Source organism: Pleurodeles waltl, chromosome 4_2, assembly GCF_031143425.1.
Source record: "Pleurodeles waltl isolate 20211129_DDA chromosome 4_2, aPleWal1.hap1.20221129, whole genome shotgun sequence".
In the NCBI taxonomy this organism is placed as follows: Eukaryota; Metazoa; Chordata; class Amphibia; order Caudata; family Salamandridae; genus Pleurodeles; species Pleurodeles waltl.
Window position 1 is genome coordinate 554,963,791 of NC_090443.1, and position 21,661 is coordinate 554,985,451.

At 45.0% G+C, this 21,661-nt stretch overlaps 1 protein-coding gene across 1 annotated transcript in view; it reads left to right on the forward strand.

Annotated features, from left to right (window-relative positions):
* Window positions 1–21,661, forward strand: part of NPHS2 (NPHS2 stomatin family member, podocin) — a 76,198-nt gene that overhangs the window by 37,358 nt on the left and 17,179 nt on the right. Inside the window, exon 3 of the mRNA XM_069232099.1 lies at window positions 3,180–3,252. Coding sequence (XP_069088200.1) covers window positions 3,180–3,252 — 73 coding nt within the window. The remainder of the gene's footprint in view (window positions 1–3,179; window positions 3,253–21,661) is intronic.

The following is a 21,661-nucleotide window of genomic DNA, read 5'->3' on the forward strand; positions in this document are numbered from 1 at the left end:
TCAAGAACTTCCGGCCCATCTCCCTGCTCCTCTTCCTGGCAAAGGTCATAGAGAAAATTGTCAACAAACAACTGAACAGTTTCCTCGAGGAGAACAACACTCTGGACCCATCCCAATCCGGATTCCCCAGCAACTACAGCACTGAAACTGCCCTCATCGCCGCCACCGATGATATCAGAACAATACTTGACAACAGTAAAACCACGGCCCTCATCCTCTTGGACCTCTCAGCCACGTTCAACACCGTCTGCCATCACACCCTACGCACATGCCTCAAAATCGCGGGGATCCGCAACAGAGCCCTGGACTGGATCACCTCCTTCCACACCGGCAGAACTCAAAGAGCCCACCTCCCTTCATTCGGGTCTGAAGCCACCAAAATCATCTGCGGTGACCCCAGGGATCGTCACTCAGCCCGACCCTCTTTAACGACTACATGGCTCTGCTCGCAAACATCGCTCGATCTCCCAATCTCAACATCATCTCATACGCCGATGACACCCAGCTGATCCTCTCCCTCACCAAGGACCCCGCCATTGCCAAAACCAAACTCCACGAAGGAATGACGGCCATTGCCGAATGGATGAAGAACAGCTGCCTGAAACTGAATTCCGACAAAACTGACATCCTCATCCTTGGCTCCACCCCATCCACATGGGATGACTCCTGGTGGCTTGCCACACTGGGAGCCGCACCGACACCCACCGACCACGCACGCAACCTGGGATTCATCCTGGATTCATCACTATCCGTGACCCAGCAGGTCAACGCCATCTCTTTGTCCTTCTGGTTTCAGTGGGGATCTATTTGTAGATCTTCTGAAGCATGCAGAGGGTGTTGAATCAGGAGGGTCACCCAAGCCCTCGCAAGCAGCAAACTGGATTACGGCAATGCCCTCTACGCAGCAACCACGGCCAAGCTCAAGAAAAGACTTCAATTCATACAGAACGCCTCCGCACACCTCATTCTGGACATCCCCACCCCTGCCACTCACATGCCACCTGAGAGACCTACACTGGCTCCCTGTCAGCAAGAGAATCACGTTCAACCTCCTCACCCACTCTCACAAGGCACTGCACAACACCGGACCGGAATACCTCAACAGACGGATCTCCTTCTACACCCGACCTGACATCTTTGCTCCACCGACCTTGCCCTCGCCACCGTCCCACGCATCCACAGAACGACCCCCGGCGGCAGATCAACGCCATCTCTTTGTCCTTCTGGTTTCAGTGGGGATCTATTTGTAGATCTTCTGAAGCATGCAGAGGGTGTTGAATCAGGAGGGTCACCCAAGCCCTCGCAAGCAGCAAACTGGATTACGGCAATGCCCTCTACGCAGCAACCACGGCCAAGCTCAAGAAAAGACTTCAATTCATACAGAACGCCTCCGCACACCTCATTCTGGACATCCCCACCCCTGCCACTCACATGCCACCTGAGAGACCTACACTGGCTCCCCGTCAGCAAGAGAATCACGTTCAACCTCCTCACCCACTCTCACAAGGCACTGCACAACACCGGACCGGAATACCTCAACAGACGGATCTCCTTCTACACCCGACCTGACAGCTTTGCTCCACCGACCTTGCCCTCGCCACCGTCCCACGCATCCACAGAACGACCCCCGGCGGCAGATCCTTCTCCCACCTCACCGCCAAGATGTGGAACACTCTTTCCACCCACCTGCGACAGACACAGGACCTACTTACCTTCAGGAGACACCTCAAGACATGGCTGATCCAGTAGTAGCAGACCCCTTCTCCCGATCGGCGCCTTGAGACCCTCACGGGTGAGTAGTGCGCTTTACACATCCTCTGATTGACTGATTGATAGGTCATCATCTCTAAAGTATTTTTCATGTGTGTGCTGTCTGTTATCTTTACAGCACCCATCACCTTTAATCTGCACATCATCTTTTAACTTGGTGAACTGTATGCATCCTAACTTCTACACTGTGATCTATCTGCAGTTTTTATCAGCTTGAAAATATGTAGCTAAGCCAATCTTTTTGCTAAACATTTTGTTATGTAAATTCTCTCGGGTATTAATGCCTGGTACCAGAATAGCATTTTGAAAATATTGTGCGACATACATGTTTTGTCTTTCATATTGTCTCAAAATATCACCCTAGGGTAGTCAGTAACTGGAAACTTACACCGAATGGGATGATATTTTTGCAAGTGACTATGACAGACAATATTTCTGTATTCAGTACTTTGACATACATCACTATTACTGGGCTGTCCACTGTAAATCCAGGAGGACCAGATGTATACCAAATTTTCAGGGTTAACACTGACAAGGGGAGCGAGTGCTGTTTGAATTAATTGTCAGTTAATTGTATCTTATTGGGATTTTATGAAAATGTGGCATAGGTACACCCCTCCTTGACCTCTGCTTTACATCCCTGCTCTATCATCTGTACCACATCCATTATTAAATAAATATTCTCCTATCATGCATCACACATTCACTCTATGGTGAATTCTCCTTTATCTGAAGTGCATCACATATTTCCCACCTTCCCTGGGTGCCTATTTTTCCTAAACTCATTATTTGTTTATACTTTCCGAACTGCAAGTTCTTCATGTAGAACATTTTCAGTTTCACACAAGGTAGCTGGTGAAGATCAGTTACCCACTGAAGTAAGCAGCTTGACAGAAAGCAATTAAGACTACACCAAGGTAAGGCAAAGTAAGACTGCAGTTCAAGGTTTAGTCTGGGAAGGAAAGATGGAGCACTCTTATAATGTGCTTCCTTCACATTAAGGAGCAGGAACGCACATCATCATTTTGGAAGGACAGAAAATATGTCACAGAACAAAACATTTGTGAGAATAAGCATATGTGATTAGTCCAGCACTAAGTGGTAGGTGTAGACACACAACCATTTAACAAAAGGTTATCCTGCTTTGTTCGGTCACAAGTATTTTAATTCTGCATTTATTTGAGATCTGAGGACAGGTGACAAATATTGCACAGAAGTCTTGGGAATAGGCCACTTTTAGCTAGATAACGCATGTACATCTGTAATGAAGGTAAATGCAGGATTTTCATTGCTTCTAATGTTCAGGTAATCTCCGAATGGATGCAGTCCGGTTGCAGAAACATATATGTCTGCCACACAATGTAAATTCCTCTACAGTACATTCTAAAATTCCCTTTTCTGTCTTTTAGATTGTACGAGAGTACGAGAGAGCAGTCATATTCAGACTGGGACGGCTGCTTCCAGGAAGGGCTAGGGGACCAGGTAATACAAACCACTTCATGATCTCCTCTCTTCAGTTACCTCTGTCCTGAAATCTCAAATGTTAATCCATCCAATGTAAAAAGTAGTTACTCTGCCAAACACCGGTTACTTAGCAATGAGGAGAATGCCTTCTCGCAAAATGAAAGGAGGAGTTAAACTAAGGACTTGCCATGGATTAAAAAGAATTAGATATTCCGAGCCATTTAATTTTCACCAGCAATCTGGTGCCTTGTCATGTGCCTAAAATCGGGCAACATTATCCACCAAAATGTCGGCTAGTTTTCCAAAATTCATGACTATCCTCACCAAGGCTTTACCTTCTTGCACCCTTCTATCATGTGGTCGCACTGAAGGTTTGGGCAAGTTAAGATCTAATTCTACCTTGATCTACCCAACCACCTAGTTTTTAAGTCTGCCATCTGCACATGTAAAAATGGCCGGAGGCCTCCTGATATTTTCTGTGCTCTTTATTCTTAAATACATACGTAGACAATGCACCTGGAACATATGTATATAGATTTAGCCACACCAGGAGCTAAGATGGTATCTCCGTCATCCTGTGGCCTAGACAGACCCCACAACGGCCAAACATGGAACTCCCAGACAAAGAGCATTCATGTTTTCTTCAGACACAAGTATTCAAATAGGCATAAATTAGGTCTTGCATAATGCAAGATATAATACTGGTAATTTTCTGCACCCAGTGCTTCTGCATGCTGATCGGCTCTTCATGACCCAGCATCCAACGATAGACCCAAAATCATACCACATTTGGGCAATGCGTCTGAGCATTGTTTCTGACTGAACAGTTCATGTTTGCTTCACAAAAATTCCTTTTCAGGTAGGTGGGACCTGTGAGAGTCTGAGATTACATTCAAAGGACTGTCAAGGACAGAATTTCTACATCTTTCCCACAAAGTAAACTACTACAAAATATGACTGACTTTCTATACAAAAACTCTCAAAGACGGGGCAGACAGACATTTGTTGTAGCTATAAAATTAAAAGGCAAAAAAGACCTCCTTTGGGGATTCCTCTTTCACTTCTCAGCAAGGAAAGCCCCCAAAAAGTACATTCAGAACAAAGAGACACTTTCATACCTTCTTCCGAGGAGTTTGCTTCAAGTTCCAAAGAACCACAAAAGAAAATTCAGAGGAAATCTGAGCAAAAATCTCAGCCCAACGTCCATCTGAGCTGCTGTGCTCTCTTAAAAAACATTTTCATAAAAGTCTTCCTCTGACAGGCCTAAATCTGGGCCTCCAACACTCCTGAAGACAATGCTTTGAAACTTGTGCCAAAATCCAGACTGTTGACTGAATCAGCACCAACAGCACTGACAAAGAAGGCACTGTTACAGAAGAAACAACTGTCGATAAAAAAACAAATGTGTGGTTATCAATTTTTTCAGTCCTGTTAACAAGAGCATCAATGACTCCAGTGGCGACAATGACTTCTTCGTCCGCTACAGCAACTCCAGCAACTGTCCAGCAACAGTTTTGTTGGTAAAGATCCAGATTGCAAAACAAACGTGAAAGACATTGACAATTACATTAGTTTCCAAGAAAGGAAACACTCTGTCCTTATTACCAGCACACACTTATCCAATAACATCTTGCCACTAAAAGCTCAATTTCTTTTGGACACAGAAGTTACATTTTGGTCCAGGCTACAGTCATAATAAACTTACATTTAAGTACCAGGACCGTGCTGACAGTGACTATGTTGAAGGAGACAAAAGCCTTAAGGTTGGTCCAGAATAGCAAAATGATGGATCTGATCCTAATGGACCTTATCAGAACTTCAAGATGAAGAAGAGTGTCACTATGACTATGACCCTTATGAGGAAGACCCTAATTGCCCACAACAATCAGTGGTCAGTGTTCCAGCAGAAATGGTAAAAGATATAAACAGATCGTTGCTGGTTACTTCACAGCATTACCAGAACCTCCAGGTGCTGAACCAGGCCAACATCCTTCCACACCACAATCGCTGCCTCAGCCGTAGCCTCAAAGTCGGCCTTCTACATCAGGCATCTCTGTTCCAGGTTCCAAAGTACATCCTGTTCACCAATCACCTCTTCCAAGAATGCCCATACCCTCAGCACATAAGGACAATGATATCCAGGAGGAAGGTGAAGTACATGGAGACTGCACAGTACACAAGAACAGAGTGGGAGGATTACATTGCACCAGCATCTGGGTTTTCTACTCCACCTTCAGCAGATGCTCCTCCGGATGACAACGGAGGTTCTACTCACTTATGGAGAAAGCTTCAAAATGGTTTCACCTGCCCTTTCCAACCAAGGGAGCGTATTGTTTTTTATATGAGCTTAAATATCTTACACTCAAACGCTGTGAAAGCAGTTTGATCATCGACCAAATCTAGGCTGAAGGCCTTTAAGTAATAAAAACTCCGTCTGCAGAGGAAGCAGATATTCTCCAATTTGATCAAAACCATCACACTTTTGATAACACTCCAGCATATTTAGTTGGTTACCCATGTGTGGACTCCATCATAATGCAGGCTGCTCTGAGAAAATTCAGGCATCTGATATCTCCCTGTTTTAGTCCACCTGACAAAGAAGGAAGATGATTCGGTAACAGCAAAAGGTTTTCTGCCATGGCTGTGACCCCCCATCATGGCAGCCAACTCATTGGCAATCATTAGCCATTATGACAGGCAGTTGTGGTCAAACCTTGGCCTTTACTTAGGTTTGCTGCCTGAAGGTAAGCAACCTTAAGTTAAAAACAATTTAACATGAGGGCAAAAGAACATCTTCCACAAATAATGACTTTGTATTGGACATTGCAGCCACTGACTTTAGGCAACTTGTGATGGGAACTGTTTTGTGCAGGAAGCAATGGCTTCACCCCATTACCTTTAGGCCAAAGATCTAGACCAGATCTCTGGATGTGGCATATGACAGAGAATCAGTATTCGGAAGACATGCAGATGAAGTTCTTCCGTTAATTGTAGATGTTCTCCAGTCAGTTAAGATTAACACAGACATTGCAAGTTTTCTAGGAGGTCGTCAGCAGAGGCAACTGCAATATTTCATGTAGAGACAGGCAGGGGCCAATTTTGCTTCAAATTAGGTTTTTAAGTCCTACAGTAATTAGACATACCAGCTGCCTCACCAGTCCTGCCGCCAGAAGTATTACCAGCAGCAATATACAGCCAACCAAAAACAAACGCCATACAGAAAACATGGCAATCAATCAAGAATGCAAGAAAGTTCCTGGCAGCAGTAGCAATCTTCAGGCAACAGCCAAGGAATCTATCCTGTCATGCTCATGCTCAGACATCCTCATGGGATTGGGTGGGGGCAGGGATGGGGAGAAAAATGGGGATAAGATCTCCATTTGTTACGGAGAGTGGACCACTATCACAACAGATCATTGGGTCTAGACCTTGTGAAATATGGTCATACTCTGGAGTTCAACTAGAAATCCCCACCTACTCCACCACACAAAGTCACATCAGGATCGTAGTCTGTTACAAGCCAAGAATCTCTCCATGGTAAGAAAAAGAACTATAGAATTGGTCCCAATTTCTGGCAAAATGTATTTTTTTCCCTTGTTTCCATGTCAGAAAGAAATTGAGCGAATGGAGGCTAATTTAAGACCAACACTGCTAAAGGAGTTTTTCAAATAACAATCTTTTCTTATAGTGACACTAGAAAACGTTCTCCCGCTCCTAAAGGAAGGGTATTACATGACATCCTTAGACCTACAGGTTGCATATTTTGACATCCCCATCCAACTCAAACATCAAAGACATTTGTACTTAAAAATGGTCAGTCGCCATTTTCAATTCAAAGTGCTTCAGTTAGTTCTGAAACCTGCCCAAGAATATTTATAGCTTGTATGGCTCCATTGAAAGCTTACCTCGGGAGGCAAGGCCATCATGTATTCCCCAGTCTGGACAACTAACTGGTGAAAGGGAAATTAGCAAATGTTGTCTATGGCTCTTCAACAGATTAGGACTTTCCCTATACGAGTACAAGTCGTCTCCAAAGCCTTGGATGAAAATACCGTTTTTGGGGCGCTAAACTGGATAGTTACAAAAAATGCATTTATTTCAAAGAAAGAATATTGTAGCTAAGTGAGTTAGCAAAGCTACTACAGGCAAAACAGTCCTTTCAGAACTCCTCTTCAAGTCACTGTTGGGAATAATATCATCCTGCATCCCATTATTCCTGCTTTCTATCTTCACATGATGACCATTTCAAGAAGGACTCAACCGCTAGTTGGCCCAGCACAAAGGTTTATTTGACGATCTGATCGAAGTCACGCCAAAGGATGAAGGCTGCCTTGCCATGGTTTGCGTGAGAGGAAAACACAGTTATAGGTCTGAGCTTTGCACAAGAACAGTCCCATTTGTAATAAGAGAAACTCCCATGGAGGGTTAGGGTGCACACTTCCAAGATCTAGTTGTCAGTTGCAGACGATTGACAGAAGAAACACCACTTCATATCAGTGTGCCGGAACTAGGAGCTGTCTCTAGGTTTGCAGTCATTCCTACCCAGTTTCAAAGGATCTTCAGTTCTGTTAAGTACAAACTATACAACATCCACGTACTCTATGAACATGCAAGAGGGAACAACATTTTGCCCTCTGTCAGAAGAAGTTCAAAAGCTATAGGACTGAGCCATCCATCAAGTCAAGCTGATGGGAGAACATATAACGGGTATATAAGACCCGACAGACATCCTCAGCAAACCTTGGAGTATCACAAGTGGGTGGTGAATCAAATTCAACTCACCAGAATCTTCCATTGTTGGGTCAAACCACATCTGGATTTGTTTGCTGCCAATGTGAATCGTAAATGCCAATATGACTGCAGCAAACACATTCTACTGGAGGTGTGGCATATTGCATTTTCGGTACCATGTTGAGGGAACTTTGTCTTCACTTTTCCCCCATTTCACCTCATCTAGAGGGCGTTGAACAAGATGAAAAGAGAGCTGTGCCATCATATACTGATAGCCTAATTGTGGCCCAGAAAGTACCCGTTCTGTAGCCTAATTGTGGCCCAGAAAGTACCCGTTCTCCTTGCTCCGTCAGAGGAACCTCTGATTCAGCTGAAGCCGTTGGTGAATATTCTTTCTTGCTGCAAATTCCAAGTTATGCACTCACCCCCAGTATTTCAATCTTCAGCTGTGAACACACTGGTCCTGACGTGGGGTGGGGCCTAACCTTTACTGTGACATATTGGGGGCTTGAGCTACCTAATTGAGTCTTGAGCTGGCCTAGGTGAAATACGATTCAACCTCATTTCATACTGCACAGAGGATTCCTCCACCTCTGGGGAGTAACTGTGCCAGAATGGGCAAGTGGGGCCATACAAATTCCAGTTATCCATTCGTCAAATGTACTAATTAGGATTAGAGTCATGGTGAGTTGCCCTGGTGGGCTGCCAGCAATTGGCCACAGAGCAGGATACCAGGAGCCTCTTCCCTGAAACGAAAAGTAAGGTACAGATAATTGACGCTAGAATTGACTCCCTTATGAACAGACTGGACCACATGAATGAGTGAATAGATAAGTGCTATGGCCATCTTGATCAGCTGTAGCATTGGGTCTCTGACTGATAGGACACAGCTTGGAGTGAATAACTGCTGCGTATGGAAAAAGTGCTGAGAGTCATCAAAGCTAAAAATGAAGGCTTAGAGGCATGCTTCAGATGCAATAACATACATATTCTATGACTCCCCCGAATCTACAACTATGAATAAAATAGAAATGTATATTGAAACCATGCTGCAGCTACTATTCAGAGGGGCCCTCGTGGATGATTTTCTGTAGAACGGATGCACCGCTCTTTGGGTCGTTGGCTCTCTCTGGGGGCTCCGGCACAGCGTATTATTGCACACATTTTACGTTACAAAAATTGAGACTCCATTTTGAGACTGGCAAGAAAACAGGGGGATCATCTATCAGGGAAATTGCCTGTCAATATTCCCAGACTTTACTGTCGCAGTACAGACGGCCAGATGAGAATTTTTGCTGGTGAAGCATTTACTTACTCAGCCTCCCTAGAAGGCTCTCTGACCATACACCAATATTGATAGAACTTTTGTTTGAGGGAATGCAAGACTGCATGTTCTAATGGAGGCTCCCACTGAGTGCACTTGATAACAGTTTATTCTGAGAGGAAATCAGTACTGAAATTATTGAATACTTCTCTTTTAATGAACATCTTCTAAAGACCAATCTGTCTGCTTCCAGCTTTTTTTAAGATTCTGGAAAAGCATGCCAATCTTCAACTTTCCAGATATCTTGAATCTAATAAGCTGTTACACCTCAGTCAGTCAGGCTTTAGACCCAAGTACAGCATGGAGACAGCACTCCTGGAGGTTAGTAAATACATCAAAGGCACACTAGATGATGGGGGAAAGGTGGTCTTGATAATGCTAGACCTATCAGCTGCCTTTGACACGGTACCCTATACCGGCCTCCTAGAGCGTATGTAGGAATAACAGGTCAGGCCCTGAAATGGCTCTCCTCTTTTCTAGAGGGACACAGCAAGCAGATTTGAATCTTGAGATTGGTAAGTAGGGGTCCCCCAGGGTTTGGAGTTGAACCCTACCATCTTCAATGTATATCTTACCCCTCTTGCTCTACTGGCAGAATCTCTGAATGCCAAAGTCATATCCTATGCTGATGACACTCAGCTTCTGTTTTCTTGTGATAAGGACAGTAAGCTCCCGGCAAACTTGATTAAAGTATGTTTAACTGGAGTATTTCACTGGATGGCAAAACATCAGCTACAGTGTAATGCAGAGAAGACAGAAATTCTTGTTATTGGTGACATACCTTCTAATTGCTGGCAATCCTTTTGGCCCACTAATGCTTTTCCTCCTGGCCCTCAGGATGGCATTGGGAAAAAACCTGGGAGTGAAATTTGATGAACAATTATCTTTTAAGCCTCAAATAAAATCAGTGGTGGGCACGTGCTTTGGGATGTTGAGCTCACCGAAAAAGTTTCTACATCTTCTGTCTTTCTCCTCTAAAAAAGTCAGTCATCCAGGCTTTGGTAACATCAAAGTTGACTACGGCAATGCACTTTATTTGGGCTTGCCAGATTATCTCCTGGAGAGACTACAGGTGGCGCAAAATGCAGCAGCTTGCCTCCTTCTCAAACTACAGGTGAGCCTGCACATTTGTCCGTGAGTTGCACTGGCTGCCGATAAGGAAAAGAATTGTGTTCAAAACATTGGAGCTGGCACATGAGGCCCTCTACCAATCTGGGGCCGAATATCTGAGATCCAGATTTAGCGTTCACTGCCCTTCCCACAACCTAAGATCAGCTAATAAATCACTGGCAGTTATTCCTAGAGTGCGAAGGACTAGAACTGGCGGCAGATCTGCTGCTTTTCTAGGGGTTATGGCCTGGAATAAGCTCCTGTTGGAACTAGAGGCTGTTTCTTGTCAGTCAGCTTTTAAGAAACAGTTGAAAATGTGGCTCTTCAATCAGATTTAACTGTCAGTGTTCCTCCTGACCTCTTGACTTGTGCGCTGGGACACTCTGTTGATTAGTTGTGCGCAATATAAGTCTATATTCATCATCAATCTGTGATCTCAGAATGCACGGTCTGGGAGGCATTCAAAGTTTTATCAGTGGGACTTGTATGTACAAAGAGCTGGGAGTATTAAAGATGCTTATGGCACAACTAATCACACCAGAAAGGGATATTTGTGTGCTGGAACTGGAGTATTTCATATCTGATGAAATTACACTATTAGTGGACATTAAGAACAACGTAATTGAATATGATGAGGCAGCAGTTAGAGAAACTCGCAATTTAAACAAAGAAGCAGCAGACACAAAATATGAAGAAGGGGATACAGCTGGGAAAACACTAGCTTGGCAATCCCTGGAACAGTGCTTACATCACTCAACTTATAGACGAGCCAGCAACTCTAATACCAAGGGCACTGCGCTAACAGTCCTTGATTTCGACATCCTTTTATATCAGACTACTGTCAGATCCACATCAGAACAAAACACACACACACAAACACACACACACATATTTATATATATATATATATGTTCGATGCAATGTATAGCTGCAAGTGTTACAAGTTGTTTTTCTTCGAAGAGGTCTTTTCAGAGTCATGGGATCGAGTGACTCCTCCTCTCGGTCATACTGGGCATGGACATCGACTCCATTGTTAGATTGTTTTCTTTCCACTGTCTGGTTCGGACGTGTTTCCTCTCGCTCTGAGATTTCGAATCGGAAACCTTAGATAACTTTCTTTGACCGTCGGTATTGTTTCGATCGCGATCCACCCATAGTCGAACCAATAGTACTGTTGAAAACCAAAATTCGCCCTTCTGGGCTTGAGCGCTCAACTCGGGCCTGTTCGGGCCTACCACGTCGAAGCCTGATGGATCGGACTCCATTTCCATACACAGAACAACTCCTTGTATGTATTCTGTGTCTCTCTCCTGATCACCGAGAAGAGGATTGTGAGGCCTGTCGATCGTTTCGATCCAAGAAGACCCTCCGTGACTGGACAGCCAGAAGACTGGAAATGGCGTCGAAGAGTACCGAGTATATCGACACCATTGAGGAAGAACAGGTGCAGATGTCAGTTTCCATCCGAAACACCGACTGCAAAGAAGACTCGGAGGAAGATAGACTCGTCACTGCCGGTCAGCACGTGAGCATGACTGCCCCTACGCCCACTCCTAAAAAGTCATCGAAGGCCTTGGGTGCACCACTGCCAGGAAGCCATGGTTCGACCCGCAAGAAAATACTCGTCGCCTGACCATCGGGTTCGGCGCCAAAAAAGGCCACACCTCCTTCGATACCGGAGTCGAGCAAGTCCACCAAAAGCTCGACTTCCGAACCGAGTCGGCGTTTACACTCTTCGGAGTCGAAGCCTTGATGTCGATGGGATGGGATTCAAAACAGCTAAAGCATATAAATCTGCAGCTACATTATCACATAAACCACTTAGAATTATTAGCTGTGTTCCTTGCACTAAAAGTGTTTCAACCACTTCTCAAACACAGGACTGTCTTGATAAAAACATACAATATGACGACCATGTGTTACCTAAAGAAACAAGGCGGGACACATTCATCTCAACTGTCCCTTCTAGCCCAAACAATATGGGAATGGGCAATTCACAATTTAATTCATCTACTAGCAGAAAACATCCCAGGAATACACAATCAGCTAGCGGATCTCCTAAGCAGAACACACCAACAGATACACAGGAAATGCACTCTCACGTACTTCATCAGTACTTTCAAAAGTGGGAGACACCAGAAATAGACCTATTCGCAACTAGCAAAAATGCAAAATGCCAAAACTTTGCATCCAGACACCCACACCCTCTGTCCAAGGAAAATGCTCTATAGATCAACTGGTCAGGGATATATGCTTACGCTTTTCCCCCTCTCCTACTACTTCCATTTCTGGTTAACAAACTGCGTCAGACCTCTCTCACCATTATACTCATAGCTCCAACGAGGGCACGACAACATTGGTGCATAACACTCCTAAACCTGTCAATAGTACCTCACTACAAACATCCAAACAGACCGAATTTGCTAACACAAAACAAAGGACAAATCAGACATCCAAATCCCAGTGCTCTCAACTTGGCGAGTTGGCTCCTGAAGTCATAGAATTTGGATACTTGCAACTTCCATTAGAATGCATGGAAGTTCTCAAACAGGCTTGCAAGCCTACAACTAGATAATGCTATGCTAACAAATGGAAACAATTTGTTTATTACTATCAATCTAAAAATACTGACCCACTTACAGCATCAATACAAGATATTGTATGCTACCTACTTCATTTACAGAAGTCAAATTTAACTTTGTCATCTATTAAAATTCATCTTACTGCCATATAAGCATATTTGCAGGCTATACAACATACCTCTCTAGAGTTGCAGTTATTAAAGCCTTCATGGAAGGACTAAAACTTATTATTCCACCTAGAACACCACCAGTTCCTGCTTGGAATCTCAATATTGTACTCACAAGACTAATGGGCCCACCTTTCGAACCCATGCATTCCTGTGAGATCCAATTTCTAACCTGGAAAGTTGCTTTCCTAGTAGCGATTACGTCACTAAGAAGAGTTAGCGAAATACAGGCATTCACGCTTGAGGACCCCTTTTTTCCAAGTACACAAACATAAAGTTGTACTTAGAACTAATCCCAAATTTCTGCCAAAGGTTGTATCACCTTTTCACATAAACCAAAACAGTGGAATTGCCAGTCTTCTTCCCACAGCCAAATTCAACCGCTGAAAGAGCTTTTCACACTCTTGACCTTAAAAGAGCTCTAATGCATTATGTGGATAGAACAAAAGATTTCAGAAAAACTAAACAGCTTTTCTTTGTCTTTCAACAGCCACATAAAAGCAATCCTATCTTTAAACAAGGATTAGCTAGATAGATTGTTAAATTTATTCAAACATGTTACATAAAGGCAAAACAACAACTTTTAATCACACCTAAAGCTCATCCCACTAGGAAAAAAGGTGCCTCTGTCATTTTTATGAAACATACCAATGGCAGACATGTGCAAAGCTGCTACATGGTCCACACCACATACATTTACAAAGCATTACTGTGTACATGTATTTTCAAAGCAACAGGCCATTGTTGGTCAAGCTGTCCTAAGAACATTATTCCTAACAACTCCAACTCCTACAGGCTAGCCACCGCATTTTTGGGGGAGAGCAACTGCTTTGTAGTCTATGCATAGCAAGTGTATCTGCAGCTATCCCACAGCGTTTGTATTTTGCTTTGCTTTTTGCCGCCCTAAGTGCGCCGGGTATGCCCAGACGTGGGTCCCGGGCTCACTGTGCCACTGGATTCAAGCTAGCCTGGCTGAGGAGGGGTGAAACCCCGAAACCGGTCCCAGGATGCTTGTTTCCGGTCCACGGAGAACCTGGCCTGGCAGTTCGGGCTGGACTGTTCCCATGTGGAACAGGGTCAAGACTGATTTGCATATGGCTGGGTTCAAACTGGGGTGGCATGGTGAGCAAAATAATGGATGGATTAAACCCAGATCTGTGACTGGGGGTGAATGTTTGATTGGTTCCGCATTCCGTCCATCCAGTTACGCTATCCCACAGCGTTTGTATTTTGCTTTGCTTTTTGCCGCCCTAAGTGTGCCGGGTATGCCCAGACGTGGGTCCCGGGCTCACTGTGCCACTGGATTCAAGCTAGCCTGGCTGAGGAGGGGTGAAACCCCGAAACCGGTCCCAGGATGCTTGTTTCCGGTCTAGGGAGAACCTGGCCTGGCAGTTCGGGCTGGACTGTTCCCATGTGGAACAGGGTCAAGACTGATTTGCATATGGCTGGGTTCAAACTGGGGTGGCATGGTGGGCAAAATAATGTATGGATTAAACCCAGATCTGTGACTGGGGGTGAATGTTTGATTGGTTCCGCATTCCGTCCATCCAGTTACGCTATCCCACAGCGTTTGTATTTTGCTTTGCTTTTTGCCGCCCTAAGTGCGCCGGGTATGCCCAGACGTGGGTCCCGGGCTCACTGTGCCACTGGATTCAAGCTAGCCTGGCTGAGGAGGGGTGAAACCCCGAAACTGGTCCCAGGGTGCTTGTTTCCGGTCCAGGGAGAACCTGGCCTGGCAGTTCGGGCTGGACTGTTCCCATGTGGAACAGGGTCAAGACTGATTTGCATATGGCTGGGTTCAAACTGGGGTGGCATGGTGAGCAAAATACTGGATGGATTAAACCCAGATCTGTGACTGGGGGTGAATGTTTGATTGGTTCCGCATTCCGTCCATCCAGTTACGCTATCCCACAGCGTTTGTATTTTGCTTTGCTTTTTGCCGCCCTAAGTGCGCCGGGTATGCCCAGACGTGGGTCCCGGGCTCACTGTGCCACTGGATTCAAGCTAGCCTGGCTGAGGAGGGGTGAAACCCCGAAACCGGTCCCAGGATGCTTGTTTCCGGTCCAGGGAGAACCTGGCCTGGCAGTTCGGGCTGGACTGTTCCCATGTGGAACAGGGTCAAGACTGATTTGCATATGGCTGGGTTCAAACTGGGGTGGCATGGTGAGCAAAATAATGGATGGATTAAACCCAGATCTGTGACTGGGGGTGAATGTTTGATTGGTTCCGCATTCCGTCCATCCAGTTACGCTATCCCACAGCGTTTGTATTTTGCTTTGCTTTTTGCCGCCCTAAGTGTGCCGGGTATGCCCAGACGTGGGTCCCGGGCTCACTGTGCCACTGGATTCAAGCTAGCCTGGCTGAGGAGGGGTGAAACCCCGAAACCGGTCCCAGGATGCTTGTTTCCGGTCCAGGGAGAACCTGGCCTGGCAGTTCGGGCTGGACTGTTCCCATGTGGAACAGGGTCAAGACTGATTTGCATATGGCTGGGTTCAAACTGGGGTGGCATGGTGAGCAAAATAATGGATGGATTAAACCCAGATCTGTGACTGGGGGTGAATGTTTGATTGGTTCCGCATTCCGTCCATCCAGTTACGCTATCCCACAGCGTTTGTATTTTGCTTTGCTTTTTGCCGCCCTAAGTGCGCCGGGTATGCCCAGACGTGGGTCCCGGGCTCACTGTGCCACTGGATTCAAGCTAGCCTGGCTGAGGAGGGGTGAAACCCCGAAACCGGGCCCAGGATGCTTGTTTCCGGTCCAGGGAGAACCTGGCCTGGCAGTTCGGGCTGGACTGTTCCCATGTGGAACAGGGTCAAGACTGATTTGCATATGGCTGGGTTCAAACTGGGGTGGCATGGTGAGCAAAATAATGGATGGATTAAACCCAGATCTGTGACTGGGGGTGAATGTTTGATTGGTTCCGCATTCCGTCCATCCAGTTATGCTATCCCACAGCGTTTGTATTTTGCTTTGCTTTCTGCAGCTACACATGCCATCAAATGGAAAATGTCACTTACCTAGTGTACATCTGTTCGTGGGATGTATTGCTGCAGATTCACGTGCACCCTCCCTCCTCCCCGGAAGCCTGTAGTCGTTGCAGTTTTTCTTATTTGTACATATGTATATACATTTACATTTGCATGGACATCTATTTTTACTTACTATTTTTTATAGAACAGTTATATTCTTACACTCTATCACTCCTTCCTACACCCTTTTGCGGGAAAACAGTCTAACAATGGAGTTGATGCCCATGCCCAGTATGTCCGGGAGGAGGAGTCACTCGATCCCATGACTCCAAAAAGACTTCTTCGGAGAAAACAACTTGTAACACTCCGAGCCCAACAATAGATGGGGGAAGCAATGCATAGCATGTAAATCTGCAGCACTACATGCCACGAACAGATGTACACTGGGTAAGTGACATTTTCCATATTTCCATATATGTGTGTGTGTATGTATATATATATATATATGTGTGTGTGTATATATATATATATATATATATATATATATATATATATATAAACACACACATATGGAAAATGTCACTTACCCAGTGTACATCTGTTCGTGGCATGTAGTGCTGCAGATTTACATGCTACATATATATATATATATATATATATATATATATATATATATATATACATGATGGAAGATATTGTACAGATGATACATAGTTTGTCAGCAGATAAGGCTCCAGGATTGGGTGGTCTGGCCCCCCTGTTCTATAAAGAATGCTAGCACTACACTTACGGACTATGTATGAAAAGTCTGTGCACACCTTCCTTCCGACAGGCAAGAATTGTTACTGCACTGAAGCCTTATAAACCCCCTGAGAGATGCACCTCTTCAAGCTGCTCTCTATGATAAATGTGGGTAACAAAATTTTAGCTAAATAGGCTAGCCCCCCTCCTAACAGGCATTGTCTGGCCTGATCAGTGGGGGTTTAACCCCAGACGCTCAGTTGCACAAACCCTACACAGTACCTGTGCACTCCCACACTCTCTAGGACCCCAGATGGAGGCATTCGCTATCTTTCTAGATGCAACTAAAGCATTTGACTTGCTTGAATGGAAATAGATTTTCATGCTCTTGAAGCAAATTGAGTTTATATAGCCCCTTCTGTGCCCAGGACGTAATGGTTACGTCCTGAGGCACAGTGCTCGTGTGCCCAGGACGTAACCATTACGTCCTGGGCACAGAGCCCAGAGGGAGCGCTAGCGCTCCCTCTGTGGGGTTCCTCCCCACCCCCCAAAGGCAGGGATGGAAGGGGGAAGACCTTCCCCTTCCACCCCCGAATCACCCCCGTGACGCCAGCGCGCGATCGCGCGCTGATTGTCACAGAGGGCCTCCTCCATCGCGCTGGAAGCTCCGCTTCCAGCGCAATCGGAATAGAAATGCAAAGCATTTCTCTTCCGATCACGTGGAGGAGGCAAGAGAGGCTTCCCTTTGAAGTCTCTCTCAGTGTTTCAAAAGCCGGATTGTAAAGCAATCCGGCTTTAGAAACGCCCACTAGACAGTTTTTTGAGGCCAATCTGCCCCCAAGGGGGACAGAATCCACTAAAAAACCAGGGATTTTTTGTTGTTGTTGTTTTACAGATGGGGAGCGACCCCCTAGGCAAGGGTCACTCCCCTGGAGGGGCAAATTTATTTTAGGCCATTTCTGCCCCCCTCGGGGGCAGAGCAGCCTATTTTAATTAGGTCGATCTGCCCCCAAAGGGGGTTGAAACCACTAGGCACCGGGCATTTTTTTGTTGTTGTTGTTGTTTTACAAATGGGGAGCGATCCCTTAGGCAAGGGTCGCTCCCCTGGGGGGCAAATTGTATTTAGACCATTTCTGCCCCCCTCGGGGGCAGATCAGCGGATTTTAGGTTGGGGCCAGAAACAACTAGGCATCGGGGATTTTTTTTTTTGTGCCAATGTCACGCAAGGGGAGCGACACCGTAGGCAAGGGTCACTCCCCGTGGAGGTTGGAATTATTTTAGGCCATTTCTGCCCCCCTGGGGCCGGCTGATCTAGAGGCCAAAATCCACAGGTAGGCACTTTGTAAAAAAAAACACCTCTGTTTTCTGTGAAAAAATTTGATTTGTCCACATTGTGTTTTGGGCCATTTCCTTTTGTGGGCGCTAGGCCTACCCACACAAGTGAGGTACCATTTATATCGGGAGACTTGGGAGAACGCTGGGTGGAAGGAAATTTGTGCCTCCTCTCAGATTCCAGAACTTTCTGTCACCGAAATGAGAGGAAAAAGTGTTTTTTGGGTCAAATTTTGAGGTTTGCAAAGGATTCTGGGTAACAGAACCTGGTCAGATCCCCACAAGTCACCCCATCTTGGATTCCCCTAGGTGTCTAGTTTTAAAAAATGCGCTGGTTTGCTAGGTTTCCACAGGTAGGCACTTTGCAAAAAACACCTCTGTTTTCTGTGAAAAAATGTGATGTGTCCACGTTGGGGTTTGAGCCATTTCCTTTCGTGGGCGCTAGGCCTGCCCACACAAGTGAGGTACCATTTTTATCGGGAGACTTGGGGCAACACAGAATAGCAAAACAAGTGTTATTGCCCCTTGTATTTCTCTACATTTTTTCCTTCCAAATGTAAGTCAGTGTGTAAAAAAGACATCTATTTGAAAAATGCCCTGTAATTCACATGCTAGTATGGGCACCCCGGAATTCAGAGATGTGCAAATAACTACTGCTCTCAACACCTTATCTTGTGGCCATTTTGGAAATACAAAGGTTTTCTTGATACCTATTTTTCACTTTTTATATTTCAGCAAATGAATTGCTGTATACCCAGTATAGAATAAAAACCCATTGCAAGGTGCAGCTCATTTATTGGCTCTGGGTACCTAGAGTTCTTGATGAACCTACAAGCCCTAAATATACCCGCAACCAGAAGAGTCCAGCTGACGAAACAGCATATTGCTTTTAAAAATCTGACATTGCAGGAAAAAGTTACAGAGTAAAACATGGAGAAAAATGGCAGTTTTTTCACCTTAATTTCAATATTTTTGTATTTCAGCTGTTATTTTCTGTAGGAAACACTTGTAGAATCTACACAAATGACCCCTTGCTGAATTCAGAATTGTGTCTACTTTTCAGAACTGTTTAGCTGTCTGGGATCCAGCATTGGTTTCTCACCCATTTTGGTCACTAACTGGAAGGAGGCTGAAAGCACAAAAAATAGTAAAAATTGGGTATGTCCCAGTAAAATGTCAAAATTGTATTGAAAAATTGGGTTTTCTAATTCAAGTCTGCCTGTTCCTGAAAGCTGGGAAGATGGTGATCTTGCTACCACAAACCCTTTGTTGGTGCCATTTTCAGGGAAAAAACCACGAGCTGCCTTCTGCAGCCCTTTTTTCCCATTTAAAAAAATAAAATAAAAGTTTCACTGTATTTTGGCTAATTTCTTGGTCTCCTTCAGGGGAACCCACAAAGTCTATACCTCTAGAATCCCTAGGATGTTGGAAAAAAAGGATGCAAATTTGGCATGGGTAGCTTATGTGAACAAAAAGTTATGAGGGCCTAAGCGCGAACTGCCCCAAATAGCCAAATAAAGGCTCGGCACAGGAGGGGGAAAAGGCCTGTCAGCGAAGGGGTTAATGCTTCACACAATAATTAGATTACTTTATAAGAACATTTATAAAGTAGCACGTCTCTGAGGTAATAGGGCTGTAACCCCTAAATTTCCAATTGGCAGGGGCACCAGACAAGGCTGTCCCTTATTGCCTATACTATTTGCGATAGCCATGGAGGCCCTTGCAACCAGAATACTCCATTCCAGCAAAGGTCTGAATTACACCACTAGAAGGCTAAAAATATGCATGTGTGCGGATGATGTCACAGATCCCGCTGCCAATGCTCCTCTGCTACTCAAGAATCTTACAATATTTGAATGCCTCACTGGCATAGCATAACCATAAACTGGGCATAGTCGGTAATGTTTCTCCTCACACAATGTATGACAGAGCATCCCTTGAGTTCCCGTTCAAATGATCAGAAACTGCACTCAAAAATTTGGGAGTATGGATCAGCAGGGACTTGGATGATATATGGTGTTAGAAGTATTGGAAAACACTGACATGGTTGGAAGAAAGGGTGCCTCTCTGGTCTAGACTACGTTTGTCTATGGCGGGAACAATTGCAATTGCCAAAATGATAGTTTTCCTTAAATTTCTGTACTTTTATCATCATTCCTATACCACGTACCAGACAATTCTTTGTCCCGTTAATTTGAATCTCATTAGCTAACATGCTTAATGTGGGCAGGCAGGCAACCTATAGTCACATAGGAGGTGCTCACGCAGCCATTTGAGCTGGGGCACATGTGCACACCAGACCTGGAGCTGTACTATTACTGTGCCCAGGCCCAGTTTGCGCATCACTGGCACTATCCCGACACTTTTCCAGCCACATGTCTAGCAGTGGAGACAGATAACGTGCCATCCTGCCTGCTAAACACTGTTATCTGCTCATTTTGGGGGCACCCCAAATTGCGGTGGATACAGTGGGATGTTCCTGTTTCAGCTTGGAACTGCCTACGTTGATGGGCCTGGTTGCACTGTTTGTACACATACTCGAATCTAACTTTGCAACATCCAGCATTGTTGATCACTTTGGATTAGGGCATCTTTCTTTCAGTGGAACGTCTATAGTTAGTCACATTGGGTAATCTCTACCCATAGGCTATCTTCATCATGGCAAAAACTATCACTGAGTACCTGGACTGCATACTACTGGTCAGCTTCATGATCCATAGGCTGTGTGCTACTTGTAGAACAGTGTCAAAAACATACCCCAGTGCCCCGATCCAACACTCCCTGAGCTTTGGACGATGCTGGGGTCTCTGTCCTCAATGAAGAGTATTACGTGAATATATACAACCACACAGCCCAAGGCCCCTATCTGCCCACAAACGGTGAGAATGATGTGGTAAACTAATTTAAATATTGACCCTGACTCCATTTTGTGAGAATTTCAAGTTTTACAGGCTAATAGGGGAAGATCACTTAGACCATTCAGTACTTCAGTTAGTACATTGCTGGCACACACTGGAATTCTTTCAGAAGCCGCCATGTGAACCACCAACCTCTGAGAATCACTATCATACTTAGCATTACCAACAGGACATTCTTGAGCTCCCGCTTATAGGAGCGATAGAGAAAGTTCCCAAACATCAACACAAACATGGCTTCTTCTACTCCAAGTATTTTCTGGTCAAAAAGAAAACAGATGGCTGGAGGCCCATTTTAGATCTTTGGGAATTAAATAAGTTACTCATATTTCAATCTTTCAGGATGGTCAGAAGATCCTCTCTTTTCTGCAAAAAATATCGTACAGGGAGCAGACTTTAATATCCCTAGTCATCAGAACCACAGGCAATATCTAAGATTTTGGATGGCTGGACAACACTATCAATTTACAGCCCTTGCTTTCAGCCTCCAGTCAGCCCAAAGAGCCTTCATTCAGTGGCAAACACTGGCTGGTAGCGGAACACCTACTCGAGATGG